The sequence below is a fragment of the Sebastes fasciatus genome, chromosome 19 (assembly GCF_043250625.1).
Source record: "Sebastes fasciatus isolate fSebFas1 chromosome 19, fSebFas1.pri, whole genome shotgun sequence".
Taxonomy (NCBI): Eukaryota; Metazoa; Chordata; class Actinopteri; order Perciformes; family Sebastidae; genus Sebastes; species Sebastes fasciatus.
Window position 1 is genome coordinate 11298647 of NC_133813.1, and position 22651 is coordinate 11321297.

A 22651-nucleotide genomic window follows, 5' to 3' on the forward strand; every position below is an offset into this window, starting at 1 on the left:
AAACAGTGTAGAGAGAGAGAGAGAGAGAGAGCACATCATCATCAGCAAAGACTCGATTGTCTCCATTCATTTCCAAATGCAGCCAAAACAGGAGGGAAACAATCTCGCTGTAGTGGCCAGTTCTTCCTACGGATCAAACAAAGGCAGACCAATGTAGGACAGAAGCCAGTGCAAAGGGGCTGCCAATTCAGACAGCCAATCCACAGGCCTCTGAATTAGCTGACAAACTCTTCCTTTTTGTCTCTCTCTCTATTTCACACTGCTTGTCTCTTTTTCTGCCCTGTTCCCCTCTGGGCTTCCCCCATTCCTCTCTGTATGAGTCAGGGGAGTCACTGGCCTGGGAAGGAAGAGAGCACCAGTGAAGACAAATACCCCTTTCACACCGAGGACTCAACCAGGGTTGAACCAGGGTTGATCGTGTGTATGAAAGCGCGTTAACCCGCGTTGATCGAATCGCCTTTGCGACCCAGGTCGAGAGGTGGGTCGGACTAGGGTCGGACCAGGGTCGATTTCGATGTCAGGGGCGCTAACAAACGGGGCGGGACAAACCTATACGGTTGCAAATGAGGGCGTACAGTCAATGACGTAACTGTCACAGGTCGCTGTAGCTCTTAAAGAAACTGCAGGACGGCACAGAAGTCCAATAGCAAAGCAACACTTCAGATCAAGCAGCCCGTTTTCTAGGGGTAGGGTTCAACCACCCTGCAAATGACATTCACTTCGTCCACTCCTGTTATCTAATTCTCTTGGGCATTACCCAAAGCTCATGACCGTAGCGGAGGGTTGACGTGATAAGCAGTCCTGTCAATAGTGTCACACACTGATAGGGTGATCGAACAGGTGGCGCTAACACGCCGAGATATGCAGCAATGCGCCAGCAAAGACAGAATAAGAAGCCCGCAAGCTAGTAAACATGGACATAAACAATGCTGGATTTAAAACAAGGTGAAGAGAAGCAGATTGTAGTGTAGCTGTAGTGTTAGGGCAAGTGTTTACCATGGTCAGGCTATGTGCTGGTATTGGCTGATATTTGACACCAGATTAAAAATCATTCCATCCTTTGAGTCTGTGGCTCGGGCTAACTGTTGGAGAAGAGGAATATGTTGAAGGCTTACCTGGTGAGCGTGTACTGGCCCGTGTTAGCGAGCGTTCTTTTGACTTGTAGGGAAATCGCAATGTGGTATCTAACAACTTGAAGCTTTCTTTCAGTGAATGGGCCTGATAGTACTCCACCAGCTCCTGTTAGAATCAAGAGTACAGAAGGATTAGAGAAATGTGACCATCTGATTTCCTTTTTTTTCTTTTCGTACTGTGGATATTTTGTGTTGGTAGTTAAATATAAGACTTACCAAAAGACTCTCAAACTTTTTGGCCTCAGTGATGTGAATCCAGCTGTCTTTTTCAATGACTTTGATGTGTTTTACTTCATCATTGAATCTGTAAAAAACCAAACACCACAAGAGAAATCAAAATATAAGAACTCTCCCTTTAATACTTCATCTAAAAACATTTTGTATGTTACTGTTTCTCATTGTTGTGTTTTGTTCTCTCATGTGCCTTTGGTGTAATGTGTTGAGCTGCTGTCAACATGAAATATTTTGTCGTACACCCGAAGGACCAACAGAGACCAAAATAAAGTAATTGTCACAAGTTGACGTCGACTGTGGGACTTATTTAATTATTTGTCTAAAGGCTGGTCCCTACAGCCTCTTTGCACTTGTCTTAAAGATAAATGTGCAAAAGCACGTCTGCCAGTACATAACTGTGCAGTATGACAGCTCCAGCAAGAGCTCAAACATTTTTCTTCGTGATACATTCTCTCAGAGGAAATACACACAAAAAAACAGGATATATAAAAAAAAAAAAGCAATTACCGAGCGGTAATTAGCCGGAGCGAAAAGATGCTCGGGGAAAACACCGACTGGGGCGTCCCGTGAGAATTTGTATTCCCCGTGAGACGTGTCTTAAAAGCCCTTCCCCTGAGATTTTCACTCTCCTGTATACGATGTGAAACACTCACTTGATGCTGATGGCGAACCTCTCCGCCTCAGCTGTCCTCTCTCTGATAAGGTAAGTCCCGCTGCTGTGGGATTTTAAAAGGTTATCGGCCTGCTGGCGCTCCATGTTCCCCGCAAACCTGCAGAGGAGCGGAGAGTAAATGTCGTCACCTCCAAATACAAAAGTCACATAATCAAATGACATGGTCGAGGCTTTACAAATCGTTGACATCAAACGGCCATGTCGTAATTCATCTTTTGATTGCGGTCATGTTTGAAGTCAGTTTTTGCTTTAAAACTCAGCGCATGAAGTTAACAGTATGCGCTAGTATTAACATGAATACATCTGAAGTAATAGTGACCTCAGGGTAATGGCAGTATACTGTAGTGTACATGAGGATGAAATCAATCTTCAATAGTTAAGGGTCTTACCAAGGATATCCATAGTAGTCTGATTCTCTTGAGGACTGCCGGCTGGATAATGACTGGAAGGGCTGTAACAAGTAGCAGCACAATGCACATTAAACAACTTATAAACAGAACAAAACCACGGAGCAGAAGTAGATCACTTATATGTACGTCCCACACAGGTAGTTAAAGCCCTCAGAAATCACACATACAGTAATGATTCTCTTCAAAATGCATACTGTAGCCACTGTGCATGTATATGGGTGACTTACCTTTGGGTCCAAACAAGGTTTTACACATGAACTGGGGAAGAAGCCGCTCTTTTGTGTTTGTATCAGCTTTCCCTGCAGATAACAAGCAAAGTTTATTTGTAAGGCATTTCAAATACAGAGGCAATTAAGAATCAAGATTTTAAAACAAAAATTTGAAAAGTTCTATAATTGCAATACAGTACTGACTTATCTGACTACACATTATCCATACTATTCTGAAAGCTATTTTGCTCCTGACCTGGATTTGATGCAGGCTTTTGTATGATTTGTATGAAGATGGTTACAATAATTGGTATAAGAACACTTTTATAACTCCCAGCAATACATTTCCTTCAATTCTTGTTGCCTACATTTTTCACTCCTGTCTCCTATAAATATCCATAGCTCTACCATGCAAAACAACACTGCGAACCCATCGCTCCTCTTAAGAAGATACAAGTACTCGTATTCTGATGTGAACTTGTATCTACAATTTACAAAATGTGGTTTGATTGTAAAATTAGAAATGATCTTGAAAATTGCCTGTTAAGTTACAGACCAAGGTGATGGCCCTTTATTTATAGTGCAGTCAGTGTGTGGACAATTTATTTTTGCCCTCTATTACATTGGACTTACATTGGTTTTAAGGAAAAGTTTAAAATTTCAGGAAATACGCTTATTCTCTTCCGGAGATAAAAAGATAGGATTAATATAAGGCTACAGCCAGCTTAGATTAAATGTTGAAGTAGGGGGAAACGGCTAGCCTGGCTCTGTCCAAAGGTAACAAAATCCACCTACCAGCACATCTGAAGCTCAATAATTAACACGTTACATTTCGTTTTTTTAATCTGTCGAAACACTTTAGTGTTGTTATGTGCCGGACTATTTCTTGGCCTTGCCACTGACTTCCTGGAGGAAGTCACTGCACCCATCCAAGAGAAAATGTTTGTGCGGATTAAGATATAAAAGGCAGAGTTTAGGAATTGTAGCTCTTTTTAATCCACATCCCACAGGGTGAAACGAGCTAAGACTCCTACTTTGTTCACCCAGTAGGGATGTGATCACCTTCAAACATCTTTAAAGCTGAAAGTCAGCAACTTAACTTCATAGTCATTGATTGATTTCAAAATCAATGGCGCAAGTTCTCAATACGCTGGAGTACAGAGCCAACTGTCTTAATACGGTCTCGATATCCACACTTCACGTGTTGTCAGATAGGAGTGATTGAATGCCGTACCTCCCACCATGTGGTGTCAGGATCTCCCTTCAGCAGCTCGATAAACTCTCCTGTTTGAAAACAGAGCGGTGTCTTCCCTGTAGGTGCTGGTGTGCCGTGGTAGTTCCTCACTGCCACCATCTTGGGACCTGGAAACACAATCAAGTGTTAGGTAAGTGGGAGTAGCAGTTAGGTTGACTAGATTAAAGGAACAGTATGTAGGCTCTGGCAGTATCTAGGCGTGTAGGATTGCTAAAGTGGCCTACGCGAAAACGCGAATGGCCCTATCTAGAGCCAGTTGTTGTAAGAGAGTACGTAGAGTGTGTGTGTGTACGTGGGAAGTGAGTGGTGAAGCAAGAGAGAGAGAGTGGCAATGACGGGAGCGATTAGATCGTTATTAATTAGATATAAACGGCTGATTCTAACGTAATGAAAACACAATTATTCTTATTTTCAGGTGATTATACACTAAAGAAAACATACTTATTAATATTATATTCCATTTCTGCCAATAGATCCCCCTAATTGTTACACCCTGGTCCTTTAAGAGGTAAAAGAAGAAAAAAATTGAACGTTAAATCGAATTTAATCTGGACAGAGATCTGCTCACTGCGGTCCGAGAGTTCCCTCTTAGGTTTCACATAGTGATTTAGGCTGATAAAGGCAGGGCTGTTTTTGCATACAGATCTTGCCCACTGAGTGATGCAGTGGTCTAAGATACACAATATAACCACAACATCCTGGGTTCAAATCTGCTCCAGCATCTTTGTTGCATGGTATCCCTTTCTCTGACCTTTCAAGTATATCTTAGGAGGCAAAAAAAGCCAAAGAAAATATTACCAAGAGCAACTTTGTAATTTCATTCTCTCCAGACTGACCACTGTGTATTGATTACCGGTATTTCTGGATACTGTAGAACAACTATGATCCCTCTCATCTCAAAGGTCTTCAAGTTTTTGAATTTCAAGTGATATGTAAAGCACAAATTATCTCTATTTTTCTATGCACTGCCACCCACTTTATGTGGTCGATAATGGTGTGGTTCATGTGTAATGCATTGATCCACTAGATGGCAGTAGAGAGCCGTGCTGTTCAATAACAGCTGGATCCAAAACAAACTTGTAACATGACAGCTGACAGAATTACAAGCCTCATACTTAAGTGTTCTCTGTCATGTTTATAGGATGGGAAGTGATCTTACCTGATGACATTCCAGGTTCCTATAAAAGAGAAACAAACACTTCAATCAATTATAACAAATACAAATCTTACTTGTGTAATTTAATGATAAAAAAACAACATCTATGAAGAGAATTAACAATTAGAGGATGATAATAATGATAATACTGCTACAGTATGTTGAGTAAGAGAGGATCTACTCACCAAGTCTTGAGGATCTGAAACAAGACAAAAGAAATAGTGACAGTCAGGGAGGGTTTACAACACAACCGGCTGCCCGTATTGATTACGCCTGAGTTAAGCTGAACATTTGAGTAGAACAATGCTCAGGCTTCATGTGGCTCTGTTTTGATATGCTTCGTTAAACACAAAGGCAGTTTCGCCTGTAGTTTGGCTGTATTTTGGCTTCATCCCACATGTAATATTGGATGTAAAGCAGTCATGCGTAAAGCTGAAGGAGCCAAATGATATGGCAACACTCACACAAATTCTCCAACTAACTAATGCCTGACCCCATCATTTCATCAATAAATCTATTTGAACCTCACTCAGGTGTACAGAACCGGCTCCAATTTGAGAAAGCAGGCCTATGATTTTCTGAATACATGTTGAGTGAAATCTATGGTTCTCAAGCTGGAGGTCGAGACCCCGTCAAGGCGTCGGAAGATAAATCTGAGATGAATCAGTTGTCACGTGATTAAAGAGGAAAGGAAAACATTTATACTACACAAAATGTTCAGTTATGTTACATGTTTGTCAATTTGATTATTTGTTGTGAATAACTGGATCATTTTATCTCTTGGGGGTCTATAAAAAAATATTCAAATACAACACGGTGAAAAATGATAACTCTATGAACTAGTTATAACCCAGAGATATATGGAACTAATCATGATGAGTCGCAAGTAAGTATTGCTTCATTTGAAACGGTTACAAGCCCAAAAGTTGCAGGGGTATTTCAGGGGATCCCCAGCAAAAAGGGGAATCATTTATTTTCACAAAAATTCCATCTGTGACTAACATGATGACAGAATGTATGACTACTTTCTGTAATAAAACCTCTAAAAGCAAAATCCTACCAGATGGGAGACCCTGGGACAGTGGTGTAGTGGTCGTTGATGAGGTGGGTGTACTACTGTAGGTAGATGGGTAATAGGTTACCGAGGAGAAAGTGGGTATACTCTCCTATATATTCCAATGGCTTTTTGATTGACAGGTAGGTATACTGTAAACCACCAGAAAAAGAGATGGGTATACCCCGATTAACCTGCGTATACCCTCCACTACACCACTGCCCTGGGACAAAATCCTGTCAAATTGGGGTCTGTGGTCTAATTTGTGTCAGTTTTGGGGTCCTTGGCGTGAAAACAGTTTGGGAACCACTGGTCTAAATAATGAGGGCTCTATCTGCTGGAAAGGCTGGGCCGTATAAAATGATGGACAGGCAATTCATCTTAACTCACAACAACACAATGAAATGACTGTCCCACAGGAACCCCGCAGAACCCATCCCCCATGTTCCTGCTGGATAAAGTCGCCTACAAGCAGGACACTGTATGACATTTCACAAATCCTTATTCATTTGGTCAAAACAAAAATTGCCCTCACAACACAGTGTCAGAACTATCAATGATATCTGTCATAGGACATTGATCACTTATTTAATCCAAACATTGAACCTGTGTCAGGGTTTCTATCAGAAGATTAGACGAAACACCTACTGATTTTACAGATGGTGATGACTTCCAGACACTCTTTATGTGCTCCAGTTCCACAGCGAGAGCAGTAGTAGCCCTGATAGAAGATGCCCCTAGAGGGGAAACACACACACACACACACACATCAGTAATGCAAACAGGAAGTGTCTCAGACACAAATTAACTTATTGTAAGTACAACACACAAGGGGAGCTGCAGCTTGTTACTATACGCCTGCTATTGCAGTTACACGCGCTCCATCATTTCCACTCTGCGATCCTTTAAAAATCACAAAATCGACTGGCTCCGTTTAAGAGCAGTACTGTATTTGTTAGGGATACTGTAACCCTGCATGCGTCGCACACTGCCATGTTGAATAGTAAGTGCCATAAATCACGGTGCGATCCGCTGGGGCTGCAGCAGTAATTAGCATCTAGCAGGGAGTGGGAACGCCGGTCCCCGCTTCCGCTGGCTCTGTGAATTTAGGTCAGCCAAGCCGTGAAATGTGTGGGTCAATACACAGAGTGGAGTTCAGCCGGCTGACTGTAATAGAGGTGAAAGTGGTGATTCGGTGACACGGGTTGTCCCCGCTGCAGTCGAGCAGCACTCTCACATGGGAGGAGGTGCGCTCACACAGTGGGTGGTGCCGGGAAGGGATAATGTTTAAAAATAGCATCCGTCAGCCTCAGTCATATTTAGTAGGATATTTTTCCAAAGATTGCTTTTACACTAATGAGGAGCTACGTGAGCCAAACACATATTCCCCTCTGTGATTTACGGCTGTTTGTTTGTTGCTCACCGAACGTGGCTGGATTTCTTTTTAGTTAAGCACTTCAGTTCTTCGCTCACTTTCTTTTTTGCTCTTGAGACACGTTTAGAATTTTAAATTAACACTGCTTTTACTAGCTTTACATATAACACTACATTATATTACTGTTGCATAACAGCAGTGGTGGAAGTACATTTACTCAAATACAAATTTCAGATATTTCCATTCTCTGCTTATTTATATTTTGACTGCACTACAATTTACAGGGGAATTTTTTTTTTACCGTAATACATTTATGAGGCAGCTGTACTTACTATTAACTTTGGAGGGTAACATTTTTAATGTAAGACTTTTACTTGAAATAGAGTATTTTTTAGGGCTGTCAAAGTTAACAAGATAATAACGCATTAACGGAAATCCGTTTTAACGCCACTAATTTGCCTTAATGTATTAACGCAACTTGCGATTTTTAGGTTGTAGCGGACTCAGATTTAAAGATAGAGTAAAGATACTGGTGTCATATGAAACTAGAAACCTAAGGAATCTATTGATACCAACCATGTCATACTAACTTGTCACGAAAGAGGTTAAATAACACTCCAAACTTACGCTAAATTTTGGCGAGGAAAAACTGGCATGGCCATTTTCAAAGGGGTCCCTTGACCTCTGACCTCAAGAAATGTGAATGAAAATGAGTTCTATGGGTACCCACGAGTCTCCTCTTTACAGACATGCCCACTTTATGATAATCACATGCAATTTTGGCAACTCATAGTCAAGTCAGCACACTGACACACTGAGAGCTGTTGTTGCCTGTTGGGCTTGAGTTGATTGACAGCCGTAGTATTTTTACATTGTTGAATTGCTACGTTTTATTTAAGTAAATGATCTGACTGATTCTTCCACCACTGCATAAATCATTTTTTATTAATGTGACACACCGTGTGTCCGAGTGTATAAATGATCTTTTTACACCATATATATGTGACAGTGAAAAATACATCTCCGGTACTGCTGGATATTGTTGGATACGTGATAGTTCTTAGAAACTCAGGAAGTACACGCATTCATTATTCATTGTAGAATATGAATGTGCTGTTATGCACATCGGCGCTGAAGTTATCGGGGTTTGTTACCTCAACAGCATCTTGCAGGCTCGACAGTTGGTGTTCTTATCGAATGTGTGCATTTGGAAGTTATGCTGGTTGGCTGTGGCTCTCTCTGGCTTGATGTTGGACCTGGAAGTAAATAATAATGAATGAGAGGAAGAGATGTTTATTTTTTACGGGGTGTTTAATTCACTGGATTAGCCATAAACAGACATTCCCATCTGGTTATGTTATCGAAAAGATGTTTTTTCTCGATTGAATGTCCAGGAAAGTTACCAACCCGTGCCACGTAATCATACTCACATGGCCATTTCAAACTGCTCCATCCACTTCCTCTTTGTCTCCTCGGTTTTACAAAAGAACTGGAAGCCCTGCTTCCCTTGCAGGTGGATCAGGTAGAAACCGTACGACCACTGGAGAGGAAAAAGCGAGTGAGGAACAGATGGCAGAGAGATATGCAGATGGCATATATAGGCACGTTTTAAAATGAATATGTACAAAAGCATACTGTAAATATGATCACATTTAATTGAGAACTAAAAGATGCTCCACATGCTTTAGCAATGCATCTGACCAAAAGCTGGAGAGCCAGTCACAGAGTCGGCGGGTGCACGTGCAGTCACGGCGCGACACCCCCAAACAAACACCACTGCCAATATGAGAAGATGAGTTAAATAAAGGGGTCACTTGAGCTTACCATTTTTCCACTCGACTGGTAAGCATGCAAAAAGAAAGACACCAGAGAAAGACCCAGTTACACATGCAAAACATGGACGGACACATGCAGATTCAAAACAAAACAAAACAAAAAGGCATGTTAGACTTGTGGCGCAATGCACTGCGGTACAATTTCATGAATCCTAAATGACCTTCATTGCATTTACATGTTTTTTTCCAAGCATGGGCGAGCACAATGCATAACTGACACTTCAATGCATTACTCATAAATTCCATATCTGAAATTACCATCAACAAGGTCCTTCAGCTCAAGGGCAACATTTGTAATGATTACACATGGATGTTTCATCGCCTGCACTAGCAAAAGGGCTGCCTTTATCTTCTGTGTCTCTTCAAAGCAAAAGGATGCTTCTTACCTTTTTCACGTCTCTGTTGTTCATGGGGTCGTCCGACATTTTATATGACTGCAGTTCAATAATCTCTTTGAGCTCATAGCTATAGCCTTTCCTCTTGCAGACAATGACCACTTTATCAAACAGGAATATATACCTGAAGACATACACACACATTCATTGTTAATTCCGCTGTGAGGAGATGTCATTGGGTTACTTTAGTTCTCATATCTTTTGGGTATTTTTTTTTTTCTGTAGAGTTTTGGACTCACCGGTCCTGTTTCGTTCGGTTGACGATGGAGCACACCTTCAGCTCTCCGTCTATCTTTGGCCTCCCGTACTCCTCCAGTTTCACCTGCTGCTTAGGTCACAAGGACACGCAGAATGTCAATCCACGGCATAACTATAACTTCTAAATTTAATGAGAGAACATAAATAATTCAGCTTCACTTGAATTTCAGAATCCAAATAGATATATAATGAATGAAACATGTTCAGTTACTTCTCCTAATACTGTACTTAAGTACAATTTTGAGGTACTTTACTTGGGTATTCAATTTTTCTGCAACTTTATACGTCTACTCCACTACAATTCAGAGGCAAATATTACATTACATTTATTTAATTTTTTTTTTTTCTGCAGATTCAAATTAATGACATTAAATATAATCAACAAATTAATGATTATTTATTGTTATAGGTTAAGATAAGATGAGATTTTATTGATCTCTGGGGGAAATTCACAAGCCACCCAACTGTATAAGTAATTAAATTAGTAATATTAAAGTGATGAACACATTAACGCATCAATATTTTCAATCAAATAATATAATTTTAATATTTCTTCTTGCTACTTTTACTTAAGTTCAATATATGAGTTCTTCTTCCACCACTGGACAGATAATTTGAGAGAGTGCTGTTAGAAATATTATGGGGAAATGAAAATGAGTCTGGAATGAACATTACTTCTCTTGTTCATGCTCTGCAAGACTACATGATTTATTGGGGACATTATATTAGCAGAGAATCGTGACAGGTGGAAGCAAGATGATGCCAGTGTTTCCTACCACAGGAGAGAAACATTTGGACATTTTCAAGAATGGGTTACTGCTCTGTGATGCTCAGTGACTAATCACACTGACAAACTTTGAGTCCCAGCCTGGTGATAACATTAGTGTCGGTGTATTAGCATTTATACACAAAAACTGACTTCTGCAAAGGTGTCAAATCTAGCATCAGAAATGACAATAGAGCCGGAACATTGGATTATAAATGACACAAGGTTAACAAAAACATGTATTATTGTTATCTTATTTACTGAATGGTAATGTGATGGGAGTTAAATGTCACTGCTGGCAGGGAGTCGATTCCTAATCCACACAGAGAAAGTTAGAAGCACCTGAGAATGTGGTTTCAGATTTCAGGTTTCATCTTTTACTAGAACATTAAAAGGCACAATGAGTAGGATTTTTCAGTTGCGGTTTGTAAACACAACATTCAGAGTTGGCCCCTCCTCCCACGGCTCAACAACGGTTACGGTGCTCGCCAACCCCAGATTCACTATCGTTTTGGAACGAGCTTTGTCCACTTGCCGTTTTCGTAGTTTCCTCTTGGATGCGTGCTTTCGATCTGGCTCTTGGTCGCGACGTTTTTATTGAGGTTGATGCCATCTAACTCTCATCAAGAAAGCAAATACGTTTTTTTTCCCCACAAAATGTCAAACCATTCCTTTAAAAAATGTGTTGTTAAATAAATAAATAAGCAAAGAAGGTCAAGATCCTCATTAATAAACTATACTACTAAAAAACTGATTTGTTTAATCACGACTGTGTGGTTGTGGTTTGATTACATTTGATTGACAGTGGGTCTCCCTGACAACACGAGCAACCGTCATCGGAGTCTGATTCTTATATTGTTAATATTGGTACGTGGAAATACCTGACATTACCTTTTATCAACCCCTCCCTCTTCAAATCAGCGAAAAGAGCACAGATAAAAGTATAAATCCAGAAAAATCTCTCGTGAAATAACCAGTATTATTCTAACTCTGAAAGATAAAAGCATCTTCATGTAGAATCCCATCACTTATGGTAAGAAGCTAATTAAGAAGATACGTTTTCAAACCCCTCAAACATGTCCAACAACCTTGGTAAAAAAACAAAAACTCCTCTGCATAAAAAAAGAGGTGACGGAAGACGTCACAGTACTTACAAGATTTTCTATCGAACTTTGGAATTCGCTGATTTTCTTCAGCGTCTCATTGTCCCTCTTGACTTCGTTGATGTACATGGCCAGGTCCTGAGAGAGCAGGGCAGACATTCTGTCAGCCTTGAACGGAAAATCTTTCTGACATCTGTCATATCATGGTAGATTTACAGTCCTATGAGCCACAGTAGCTGTATGAAACTATTTATACAGCGTTTGGCTTGGAGGCACTGCGGTGTTATGCAATATTTCTTAAAAGTTCACTCATGAGGACACAGACCTGCATAGCCTCCAAAGCCTCCTTGAGTTGTTGTCTCTCCGGTCGGTCCGCTGAGTGACTCAAAAGTTCCTGTGAAGGGAAATTATTATTATTATTTTGTCTGAAAAGTATGATGCAAACATTGAATCCTATAGTAATTAGAGGGGGTTGTTGTAAAAGATGTAAAGCTGCTCTTTACTGTGATTATGGGTGTGACACTGATGTGGCTGAGAATAAGGTGCATCAACAGCAACATACATGAGAATAAAAGACAAGAGGAAGCCAGAGAGTTGGCTAACTAGCCTCCAGGTCTGACTGTTCTTTATGGTAACAAGATAACGGTAAACGTGTTGTCCCCCCGCAAATCATGTTCTCCTCCACATACACAATCAATACCAAATATGTTACATCGTTTTGATGTGTGATTTGTCTGGCTCCTGCCTTCTCCACTCGCTCATAGGGGCGATTTATAAAACGCTGTACAGCCGTGGTAAGATAACGGTATGTTTCATGAGAAAAATACATCTTTTTATAGCTTTATAAATATAAATGAAATGATGCCAGCTGTCCAACCAGTTGGCAAATTCATCTGCAGTGTCCTAAAGAAAAAAAATCATATGTGACACAGACAGCAATTTTGTCTCGTCGTTGCACGGCCCTGATAAAACTAAATAAATGAAATGCAAGCAAACAGAAGGAGCCAACTTATATACACATATTCAGTACGAACTCATTTGAAACACATAGTATATGTAACTATAGGACATCTTGGCAGAGCTGTGCATGAATGCTTCATATTTTGAACTTCATTTTTGTAGTTAAATCTAAAAATATTACCACCAAGTGTTGCGACATGCTGCACTTTGCCTCATAAGCTTAAAGGACCAATACATGATATATTTACTGTATTAAATCATAAGATATCATAACATGTCATCAGAGATTAAGGAAACAATCCTGAATTGAAATAATAGCTTCTCCGACAACAACGCTAAAGCCAGTATGTTCTTCTCTGAAATTTCCATTCCGGTCCAGAACGTCTGTTTTTGGCCGGTGGGATCTCGTCCACTGCCCATTTCAACACCCCATTGCCACATATGAAACAAATTGAAACGCAAACATGGAAGCAAGCAAATGGATTGGATCAAGAAGAGAGATAACAAAACTTTAGTTTCTACTCGACCTGAAAAGCCTCATTACATCACTCCGTGGTCCGTGTGCAGCTGGGTTATCAAGGCAGCGAGTATTTGAAGTGACTCTGACTACTGCTGGCCGGAGGCTAACGCTGTGATGCTGACACATGCCAACTGCTATCAGTCATACCGGAGGAGCGGACGGGCCGCGGCTCCAATGTTTTGAATTTGGACTGCGGTACATTTTGAAACGCTAGCTGTCAGTACTACATATTGCTCCTTTAACTTTAACTAGCTTTTTTCTTTTTTCAGTTCTTTTATATTATATTTTCCCATTTTTACCACTTTGGAATGGCACATAAAGAACAGATGTAATTACAATTCAATGCATGTGCTTTCCCCGCTATGACACATCCAAATGTTTGCCTTGGAAAAAGCTCTATTCCCATACACTGTCATTCCTGTCACTGCTAACTAATTTACCTGCTAGCAGTTAGGTTCACCAGAGCGTGTAACACTTTAGATACTGTCCCTCCAGTTCCACCCTCGCTGTGCAGCCACCCTGAACAACCAGTACGAGCCATTAGTGCAGCGGCAATTATATTATCCCTCACTGGCTTCCCACCAGCAGCAGCACCAGCACAACCAAGAGGGAAGTACTGCTACTGGTCCCCATTTGACCTTAATTGACTTCATTTTTTTTTAATCAAAGTGACCTGCTGAATCAGCAGATCTTTTTTAATACCGTGGTCTGTTACTTTTGCACAAGCGAGGCAAGCCAGTGACAACTCGCTGCTGTACGGCCCATAAACTCAGCTTTAGATGAAAGATATGATCAGATGGGTTCATAAAAACACTGCAAATTCATCAAATATACAAACCCTGCTTGAGGAGAATTACTTCTCTGAGATGACTGTGCTGAATTCACTTTATTTAGAGCGCAGCTATGGTATATAAAAGATGAAGAGAGCCGTGTATTCACACCATGACCAAATAGGGAAACGCTATTGTGATGATATCTATGCAGCTGAAAATGTGCATGACTGGACAAACGCACACACACAGAAAACAGGACTTGTCAATCGGAGATGCCCGAGGGCCACAGCATACAGCAGTGTTTCACCGCAAAGCTGTTGGAAGCAGTGAAATGGGGTGCGTTTAATTGGATTAGTGCGCGGTTGATTTGACCTCAATGCCTTGCTGAGACTCCTGCAGGGCGTTCGATTTAAACCAATAGACGAGTCGCAGCACTCTCTGCGTAGCTCCACAATCACCTGAAGCAAACACTCGCCTCCACACCAGTCCATTACGCACCGCATCATAAACTCATATGCTCATCCATAATTGAGATGCAAAGTCAATTAATCATGGAGAATATTACAGTGGCCAGCTTGTTTTACACGCCAGGAGGAGAGCTGCAGGGAGAAATATTGGGTGGGATGTGAGCGGTCAGACATTGTGCTTAAATACATTTGCATATGAGGGCACCAGTGCAAATAATGATTATAGCTACCAGTAGTTTAATATTTCTACTAACCAACGGTTAAAAAAAAAACCCAAAGGAATTCTGTTAATTGTGAAATGAGCTAAACAATTTGAGAGGCAGAAATCCTACAAACGTTTAGTATTTTTATTTGATTAATTACTAAAAAATGACTAATTAGTCATTCAAATTTAGGGCCGTCCTCGACAGAGAAAGAAAGAAATTCTCAGTCGACTAACACACGACTTTGTCGACTAATCGATTAGTTCCTTTAATCGACAGATCCACAAAGAATCACACAAAAACACCACTTTAAATCTTGTGTTTACCAGAGATGTGCTCATAAATATCTGGGAAATAAATCATTCAGCATGAAAAAAAGCATTAAAAATGACTAAATTGACTAAAGAAATCTTAGTCGATTAAGACCAAAACAATCGGGGGGGGGGGCAGCCGTGTTAAAATGCTTTTTTTTTTAATTTATGAACTAAGTGATTAACAGTGTAATAATTTCAGCACTCGACCTGATGCATTGATAGTGGACATAGAGTAGACTATTATTTTTTTTTTTAAAGTTATTTTTTTGGGGGCATTTTCCATTTTTTTATTGAGAGGACAGTGGATAGAGTCTTGGAAAGGGGGGAGAGAGAGAGTGGATGCGGAAAGGGCCACAGGCCGGATTCGAACCCGGGCCGCCGCGGTCAGGACCAAGCCTTGTTACATGGGCGCCCGCTCTACCAACTGAGCTAACCCAGGCGCCGAGTAGACTATTATTAAAACTGAAGTAATTAAAAACTTATAAAATGATTCAAATCTTCTAAATGAGATTTACACCGAATGCTAATTAAATAATTCCTAAGAAAGACAATTATTTTACAACCTTAAACATCAAATAAGCCTCTTTGTTAATACAGAGTGTCCTCAGTCTTAAACATGAAATGATGACAGAAGTGTCACCAGTCAAAGCTCACTGACAGGAATAGACGGACTCGATGCAGGATAGTTTTTAAGTATCCGCTCATATTACAGCAGAAATCATCTCTGACAAAACCTCAACTACATACGAGTCCCACAATGCTTGTATTTACAGCAGGCCTGCTATTCAAGGACTGTTTGAGACTTTCCTAACGGAAATGAACCACCAGGTGTGCGGGGGAGAAAACCTTGAGTTTTAAAAAGGCTGCAAGTTCTGGTTGATTCTCTTGTACTTTCCTACATTTGGAAATGTTTACATTTTGGCAAAGCCGACCAATGCCTTTAACCCACAATGCTTGTCGCCAACTGTTAGACATGGTATGAATGGTCGTTTAAGGACCTTATGTTTAATGTTTTTTCATCCAAAATGTCACAGCAGTCTTTAAGAACCTGGATGAAAATTGACAATCACTGCTTTACCAATAAATTGCTAAATATGCTACTTCTGTCGTAGCTCTGGAGCTACAGTACGAGAAGACGGCAAAGTGGATACTGATGCAGGAGTAGTCTGAAAAGTTTCTATGGGTGTTTTGTTGTCACAGGGAAACTGGGCCACTGTTCAGGTACACTGTAACTGAAGTGTATCCAAGATAGCTATAACTTTCTCCACGAAGAAGCAAGCTACAAACTTTTCAGAACCACCTTTTGAGCCTAAAGGGGGGCGAGTGTTTGATATTTAAAAGATGGAAGGTAAACTGTGAAATCGCAATTTCCATGCCATCTGCTTCAGTCGTCAAAGTGATGAAGACTGTGACTCTTTAAGACGTGTCGTTGCAGTCGTGAGATGCCTCCTACCTTCAGTAGTAGGTGATACTTCAGCACCCTCTGCATGGGAACCACCAGAAGATCCTGCAGCTTGAACTTCCCTTCCTGCACTTTCAGAGTACATTCCTGTTGGAGGAACAACAACAACAACACAAGGAGCAGTGCAGTTATTACACATTGCATAATGCCGCATTGAACATTTCCCGCTAACAAGCATTCGCTCATTGTTTAATAATTCAAGGGGTTCTTGTTGCGTTGCTGCGATTGCTTCCACACATTCACGGGGCATTCCATTAGCAACAACGAGGCCAGTTTCTTCTTTCGCGGGGAAAACAAAAGCTCTGGTCGTGCCAGCCATTTGTGACGCAATTATCCTGCATGCTGACTGGAAATGACTCTGATTAATGAATATATTACTGTAAACTCTGCACTGGCTCCAAAAGAAACTGTCTTTTGTTAGTATCATCCTATAAGGTTCCCTCACAGTCGTTTGTGTAGGCGTTTTCTTTATTCAGATTCTGTAAAGGGACAGCTTATCCATCTTTACAAACAAGGTTTGTGTGTATAAAAGGACAGTGTGAAGCTGTTCTACCCTGCTACAAAGCTCTTCTATTTTGAGAGAGCGTATCTTAGTGTCAACTACTCGGGCTGTAATCACCTTATTTTTTGTTACCAGCTCCAAGAGCCATTTCGCTGGCCGTGCTGATGTGCCTTAATCCCACTATTACAGGAGTGTATTAGCCTTCCTCTATAATCATTCTTCTAAAGAATCCTGGAGAAGATCAGAGAATAATAGTAGCGCACAAATAGGGAGATCTCGCAGCAGAAATGGACTGAATATCACCCAGATTCAAAGCAGAAATGTGATACAACTTTTTCTCTGTAACAACTTGAGTACATTTAACAAGACATCTTGAAGGCAGCCGCTGCAAATCCACTACAGAACATTATTCACTAGCCTATATTATGAATTAAACACCTTTGAGGACATATTTGCAAATTACATTATTTGAATTTTTAATTTCATCTCAATTTGTGCATGACCATGACCAATTTAAACCCCATTTATGAATCTATTTTAAGTCATTAGTTATTCAATTTCATAATTTATTTAACAGTAAATTTGACTTTCAGAGGGCAGATTATACAAATCTGACCTCTTATATTTAAGAAATTGCTGTCCCTATTAGTCAGTTAGATACAGCAACTTGGGGAAATAGGGTCCAGGTTGAAAAATACCAAGTTGCCCTTTAAGACACACTACACACAAAAGCAACACAAGTAATGACAATTTTCCCTATTAATTAATTTGTTGTTTAGTTTCCTGATTAATCAATTAAATTAAATCTTCACTTTGCTTGGATTATCCATATGATATCAAATATCAGAAGCTAAAAACATTAAGTTTACTATCACAAATAACACAATAAAACATCAAATCATCACATTCGAGAAGCTTGAACCAGCAAATGTTTGTTTTTTTATCTTGGTAAAATGAGTAAAAGGAATAAGCCGCAGATGTTGTATTCTGTTGAAGGTAGAAGAACATTTTCTTTGCATTGTGTTTTGGCTTCAAATGTTTTTGTCTGGTGTCATTTTGTCAGTCAAGCCCATGGGGCTCATACCACCTCACAAATGTCAAAATAATCACTTTAAGAGTTACATATCAGTATCATAGTTCCATAAGCAGCCAGATGTGCTGAATCCTACCTGCTCACTTATTTGTATTCCGTCTGAAAATGCAGCTTGTGTTCACTGCCTACAGTGTGATGTATTATCTTCACAAAACAATGCAGTGGTCAGTGGTGAGTGGTGAAGGACATTACCTCTACTTTAATCTTGACATCCTCTCGTGTTGCTATTATCTCATCCAGTGTCTTCTGGGCGTTCTCCATGTGGCTGCAGTACTGACCGTAGATCAACAACCTGGTGAAGGACACAGGTCAACAACAACCGTTAATCTAAGTACACCGTCACAGCTCGTCGTCCTTCATGGGACGTAGAGAGAAAACACTACATATCATTGTAGATTCATGTTTGATCGTGTCTCCTTCTGCCAGGTCTGTTCACATCGTGCTACAAAAAAGACACACGACATCCTAATTTGGTCACATTCATTATGTTCGTACTAGGGCTGTCAAACTTAACGCAAATTTGTTTTAACGCCACTAACTTCTTTAATGCAACTTGCGATTTTTAAGGCTGTAGCGGGCTCAGTTTTAAAGCTAGAGAAGCCAGCTAAAGAAGATACTGCTATCATATGAAACTAGAAAACATAAGGAATCCATTGGTACCAACCATAGTAATCGCGATTAACTATGGATAATTATGTGATTAATCGTGATTGAATATGTTAATCGATTGACAGCCCTAGTTTGTACCTTAAACAAGACTGGACAGTGAGGTGGGCACGATCCACACACCTCACTGTGTCATTAAAAGCATACCTCTCTATTACACCAAACAGCTTTCCTAAAGCTGTAATAGAAATCTGAGTAAAGACCTATCAATAAAAAGTATTGAAAAGTCCAGTCTCTTTCCTTTTCAAGCTGTTAACTACATTCACTGCCAGAAGGCCTTCAGCAGCTGAACACATCATACAAATGTTCAAGCTCTAAACGATGAAACATTCATTTCTGTTAAGAGAAATCCACAGATGAGATTTTGATACAGATATTTTCTGCTTTTTCTCTGCGAGAGTACGAGGACATTTAAATACACATGGGCTCATAAAACCTACTCAAAGCTGGTTAAAAATCTAAAATTGAGGTTTAATAATTAGTCCTAATGAGGCTATTTTCAAAAGATTGCGCATACATCATATCTTTGTAAAAACAGTGAGACAAAAGAGATTGCTGTTTGAGTCCACAATTAGCCGTGAAACTGGTTTAGTGCCTTTCGGCAATGTACCGCGCAGTCATTTCAAGATTAATAACACAATTTGAGAGGTCACCCTGAGGGTCATCTTGCACTAAAGGGGCCAGATAAATGAATATGTGAATAAAATGTAGTATGATTAGGAATATACGTGAATGCCATGAATAAGTAATGACTGGATTCTGATCCCAGGGCAATATTTGGAGGGGCGGCATCCTCTCGCCAATAAGCTGTAATCACAGAGCACTAATGAAAGACGCTGCTTTATATCAGCTGCTTTGCAGAGTTCCTCTTATCAGCGTGTGAGGAAAAAAAAAAAAATCTCTTAATTTCGAAGCAGTGAGGATATGAGAGCTGTGTTCATTAGATATTACAATGGGACGCTGACACAGATCTGTGGGTTCAGCTGGGAGCGAGTTCAAAGTCATCGTGCCTGGAGGATGCCACTGCACGGATTCAAAGTAGGGCATTGGCACGGCTGGCATAGTGCTAACCCCCCACACCCCTACACCCCTCCCCCCGGTAGAGTTGGCACTTCAGTCTCTTAATCTGAATCTTGAGCGGGGCGAGGCGGTGCAGGGAGCTGGCACCCTGAAGTCTAATCAAGCCTCTGATAGATCTGTGACGCAGACAAGAGCAGCACCGCAAACAGACAGAGCGGGGAACGTTTGTACGACGGAGCAGTGGACATAAAACTACAACATCACCTTGATGCTTACTCTTTCCATTACACCTATATGTTGTGCTTAAGCAGTGGTGGAAGAAGTACTCAGATATTCTACTGTAGTAAAAGTAGCAATATTACAGTGTAGAAATAGTCTTTTACAAGTAAAAGTCCTGCATTCAAAAATGGTACAAATGTACAAAAAGGTACAAATGTACAAACAAATTACAAATGTATTAGCATCAAAATTTACTTTAAGTACCAAAAGTAAAAGTATGCATGCAGAAAGGTCCATTTCAGGATAATGTTTATAACATTGCATATAACACATATGTTTCACTTTTGGAATTAATGTGTACATCATGTTGCAGCTGATAAAGGTGGGGCTAGTTTTTACTTTAGATACTTCTGGCTAATGCACACTTTCCCTCTTATTTTAACCTATATTACATTTATTTGTTGATTACATTTCGCATTCAGATTGTGCTTTTTCACGAGGGGGTCATAAAGAGAGAGGCGCTAAAATGGAGTGATTCAGACAGACAGTATGAGAAAAATAATGTGTTTTTTGAACATTAAATCATGTAAACATGTTCTAGTGCAAAAGCCAAAATACAAGTATGAACCTAAAAATGAGCATGATATTTCCCCTTTAAAGTATGGTTAAAAATATTGACACTATTTGACAAATGCCACATGAAATAAGACTTATTTCTGTCCATAGATTTTAAAATGATAGCAGCTCAACTCCTCCGCTCCCACAACACAACATGACAACTTCTGAATATGTTTAGCCAGAGGTGGAACTCTAAACACTGAACCGAAATCATCCTCTTTAAAGCAGTATTTCTGTCAGACCCATTCATCGGTTGATCATCCTCTGCTCCACAGAGATCCATCAGTGATGATCTCTGGAGCTTCACTGGAGCCCGGATGAACTTTTGACTACAGACCCCTGCAGTGAGGCTCCGACCCTGGTTAAACTGGCCATGGGCTAACAAGCCCCTGATTAAGACTTGATCCACACTCGGGGAGACAGCTCCCCCTCAGCTCCCTCCCCTCCAGGACGACAAAGTGATTGAGATTAATGGAGGCCTTGATCAATTATAAGACAGCAGGCGGACTGTGCAGCGTAGCGAGGATCCAAGGGCACGAGCCAGAGACACCCATCATATGGTACGTTATCAGGATAGGAATGCAAAGGGCTCTAGATTCTGGTGTGAATGTGGGAATCATTATAGAGTAATGATGATGAAGTTATCACTGGCAGCCATGAGTAGAAAAGATTATAGAAATATTTAACTATTATCGCCTCGTGGTTGTACGCCTCCGCCAACCAGTCAAGTTGCAGTTTACATCCATGTCTGTCCAAATATGTTATCATTTTATTTGTGTGAATTCTTTAGTTATGGTGGAAAAACATGTTTTGTGACCTTTGACCACCAAATTCTAATCATCCTTGAGTCCGAGGTGGATGTTTGTGCCAGATGTAATACAATTCCCTCCAGGCGTTCTTGAGATATCTCTTTCACGAGAATGAGACGGACGCGAGGTCAAAGCTACCTTGACCTTTGACCACCAAAATCGAATCAGCTCATCCTCGAATCCAGGTGGACATTTGTGCCAAATTTGAAGAAATTTCCTCAAGGCGTTCCGGAGATATCGTGTTCACAAGAATGGGACGGACGGACATACAGATGGACGGCCAGACAACCAGGACAACCTGTCGCCATCCTTTAGAGTGTGTGTGTTTCTATTCATGTGTATCGCAGTGTGCCCGGAGCCATGAGGCTCATTCTCCGCTGCCTGAGGGCTCACTTTCTTTGAAGTTTCCACCTGTACCAAATAAAGCCGTGTCCAACCCGACAGCCAGCACTATGATCCTGCAATAAGGAGGCCACTTTAGCCTCTTGAAGGTTACAGTTTTGGTTTCAGGGTATTTCTGTTGTACGGTTCAGTCTGAGCGTTCCCACCAGCTTTGTTTTCGAGTTCTGATAAAACCCCACTGTATGCTACCCGTTCAGCACCAAATGGCAGCCATACAATGTTAGCAACTAGCTGGTGAAGAAAGTGGAACATCTAGCAGCTAAAGGGCCAGTTGTCAGGAGGTGGTGGAGACCAAACCAGAGCTAAAAGGAGAATGAATATTAGACCTACATTCAACTCTAAATGAATCCATTGGAAACTCTCTCTCGCTGTAGGTTTTACCAGAAAACAATGATAGTTAGGTGTCTAATTTACATTCTGTGTTGAACAAGAGCTCTCACATGGCAAAGCTGGCTAATTTATATTAATTTTGGTACAAGGATACCCAAATAATTCAATTCAGTTGTGTGTTCAGCCTTGGAAAGACAAGGAGGGAAACGCTATACATGTATGTATGGAGAATAATACAGTATGTTGTACTTTACACAGAAGATGAATGACAGTTATTGAAAAAAAAAAAAACTTGTAGGTCCCAGCGCATAAAAAAAATAAGAAAGGCATCAATTTCTGGCACCAAAACATCACACCCAAGGTCCCTAAATCACACACAACTAATCAAACAATAACTGGATCTTAAGACGCCATGTCGTGGGGACGCAAGTTATATG

General features: G+C 40.5%; 1 protein-coding gene across 10 annotated transcripts in view; it reads right to left on the bottom strand.

Moving 5' to 3' along the window:
• vav2 (vav 2 guanine nucleotide exchange factor) overlaps positions 1–22651 on the bottom strand; it is a 224623-nt gene that overhangs the window by 5451 nt on the left and 196521 nt on the right. For 4 of the 10 annotated variants that reach the window (XM_074617703.1, XM_074617699.1, XM_074617698.1 and 1 more), the window contains 18 exons: positions 18343–18442; positions 16547–16642; positions 12182–12250; positions 11908–11994; positions 9969–10057; positions 9721–9853; positions 9324–9338; positions 8930–9039; positions 8654–8755; positions 6773–6861; positions 5256–5269; positions 5074–5092; positions 3894–4021; positions 2678–2749; positions 2430–2491; positions 2021–2137; positions 1350–1437; positions 1116–1239 (listed from right to left, as the gene is read on the bottom strand). In XM_074617703.1, coding sequence (XP_074473804.1) covers positions 1116–1239; positions 1350–1437; positions 2021–2137; positions 2430–2491; positions 2678–2749; positions 3894–4021; positions 5074–5092; positions 5256–5269; positions 6773–6861; positions 8654–8755; positions 8930–9039; positions 9324–9338; positions 9721–9853; positions 9969–10057; positions 11908–11994; positions 12182–12250; positions 16547–16642; positions 18343–18442 — 1514 coding nt within the window. The remainder of the gene's footprint in view (positions 1–1115; positions 1240–1349; positions 1438–2020; positions 2138–2429; positions 2492–2677; positions 2750–3893; positions 4022–5073; positions 5093–5255; positions 5270–6772; positions 6862–8653; positions 8756–8929; positions 9040–9323; positions 9339–9720; positions 9854–9968; positions 10058–11907; positions 11995–12181; positions 12251–16546; positions 16643–18342; positions 18443–22651) is intronic. The other 6 variants (XM_074617705.1, XM_074617702.1, XM_074617707.1 and 3 more) reach the window with 3 other exon arrangements.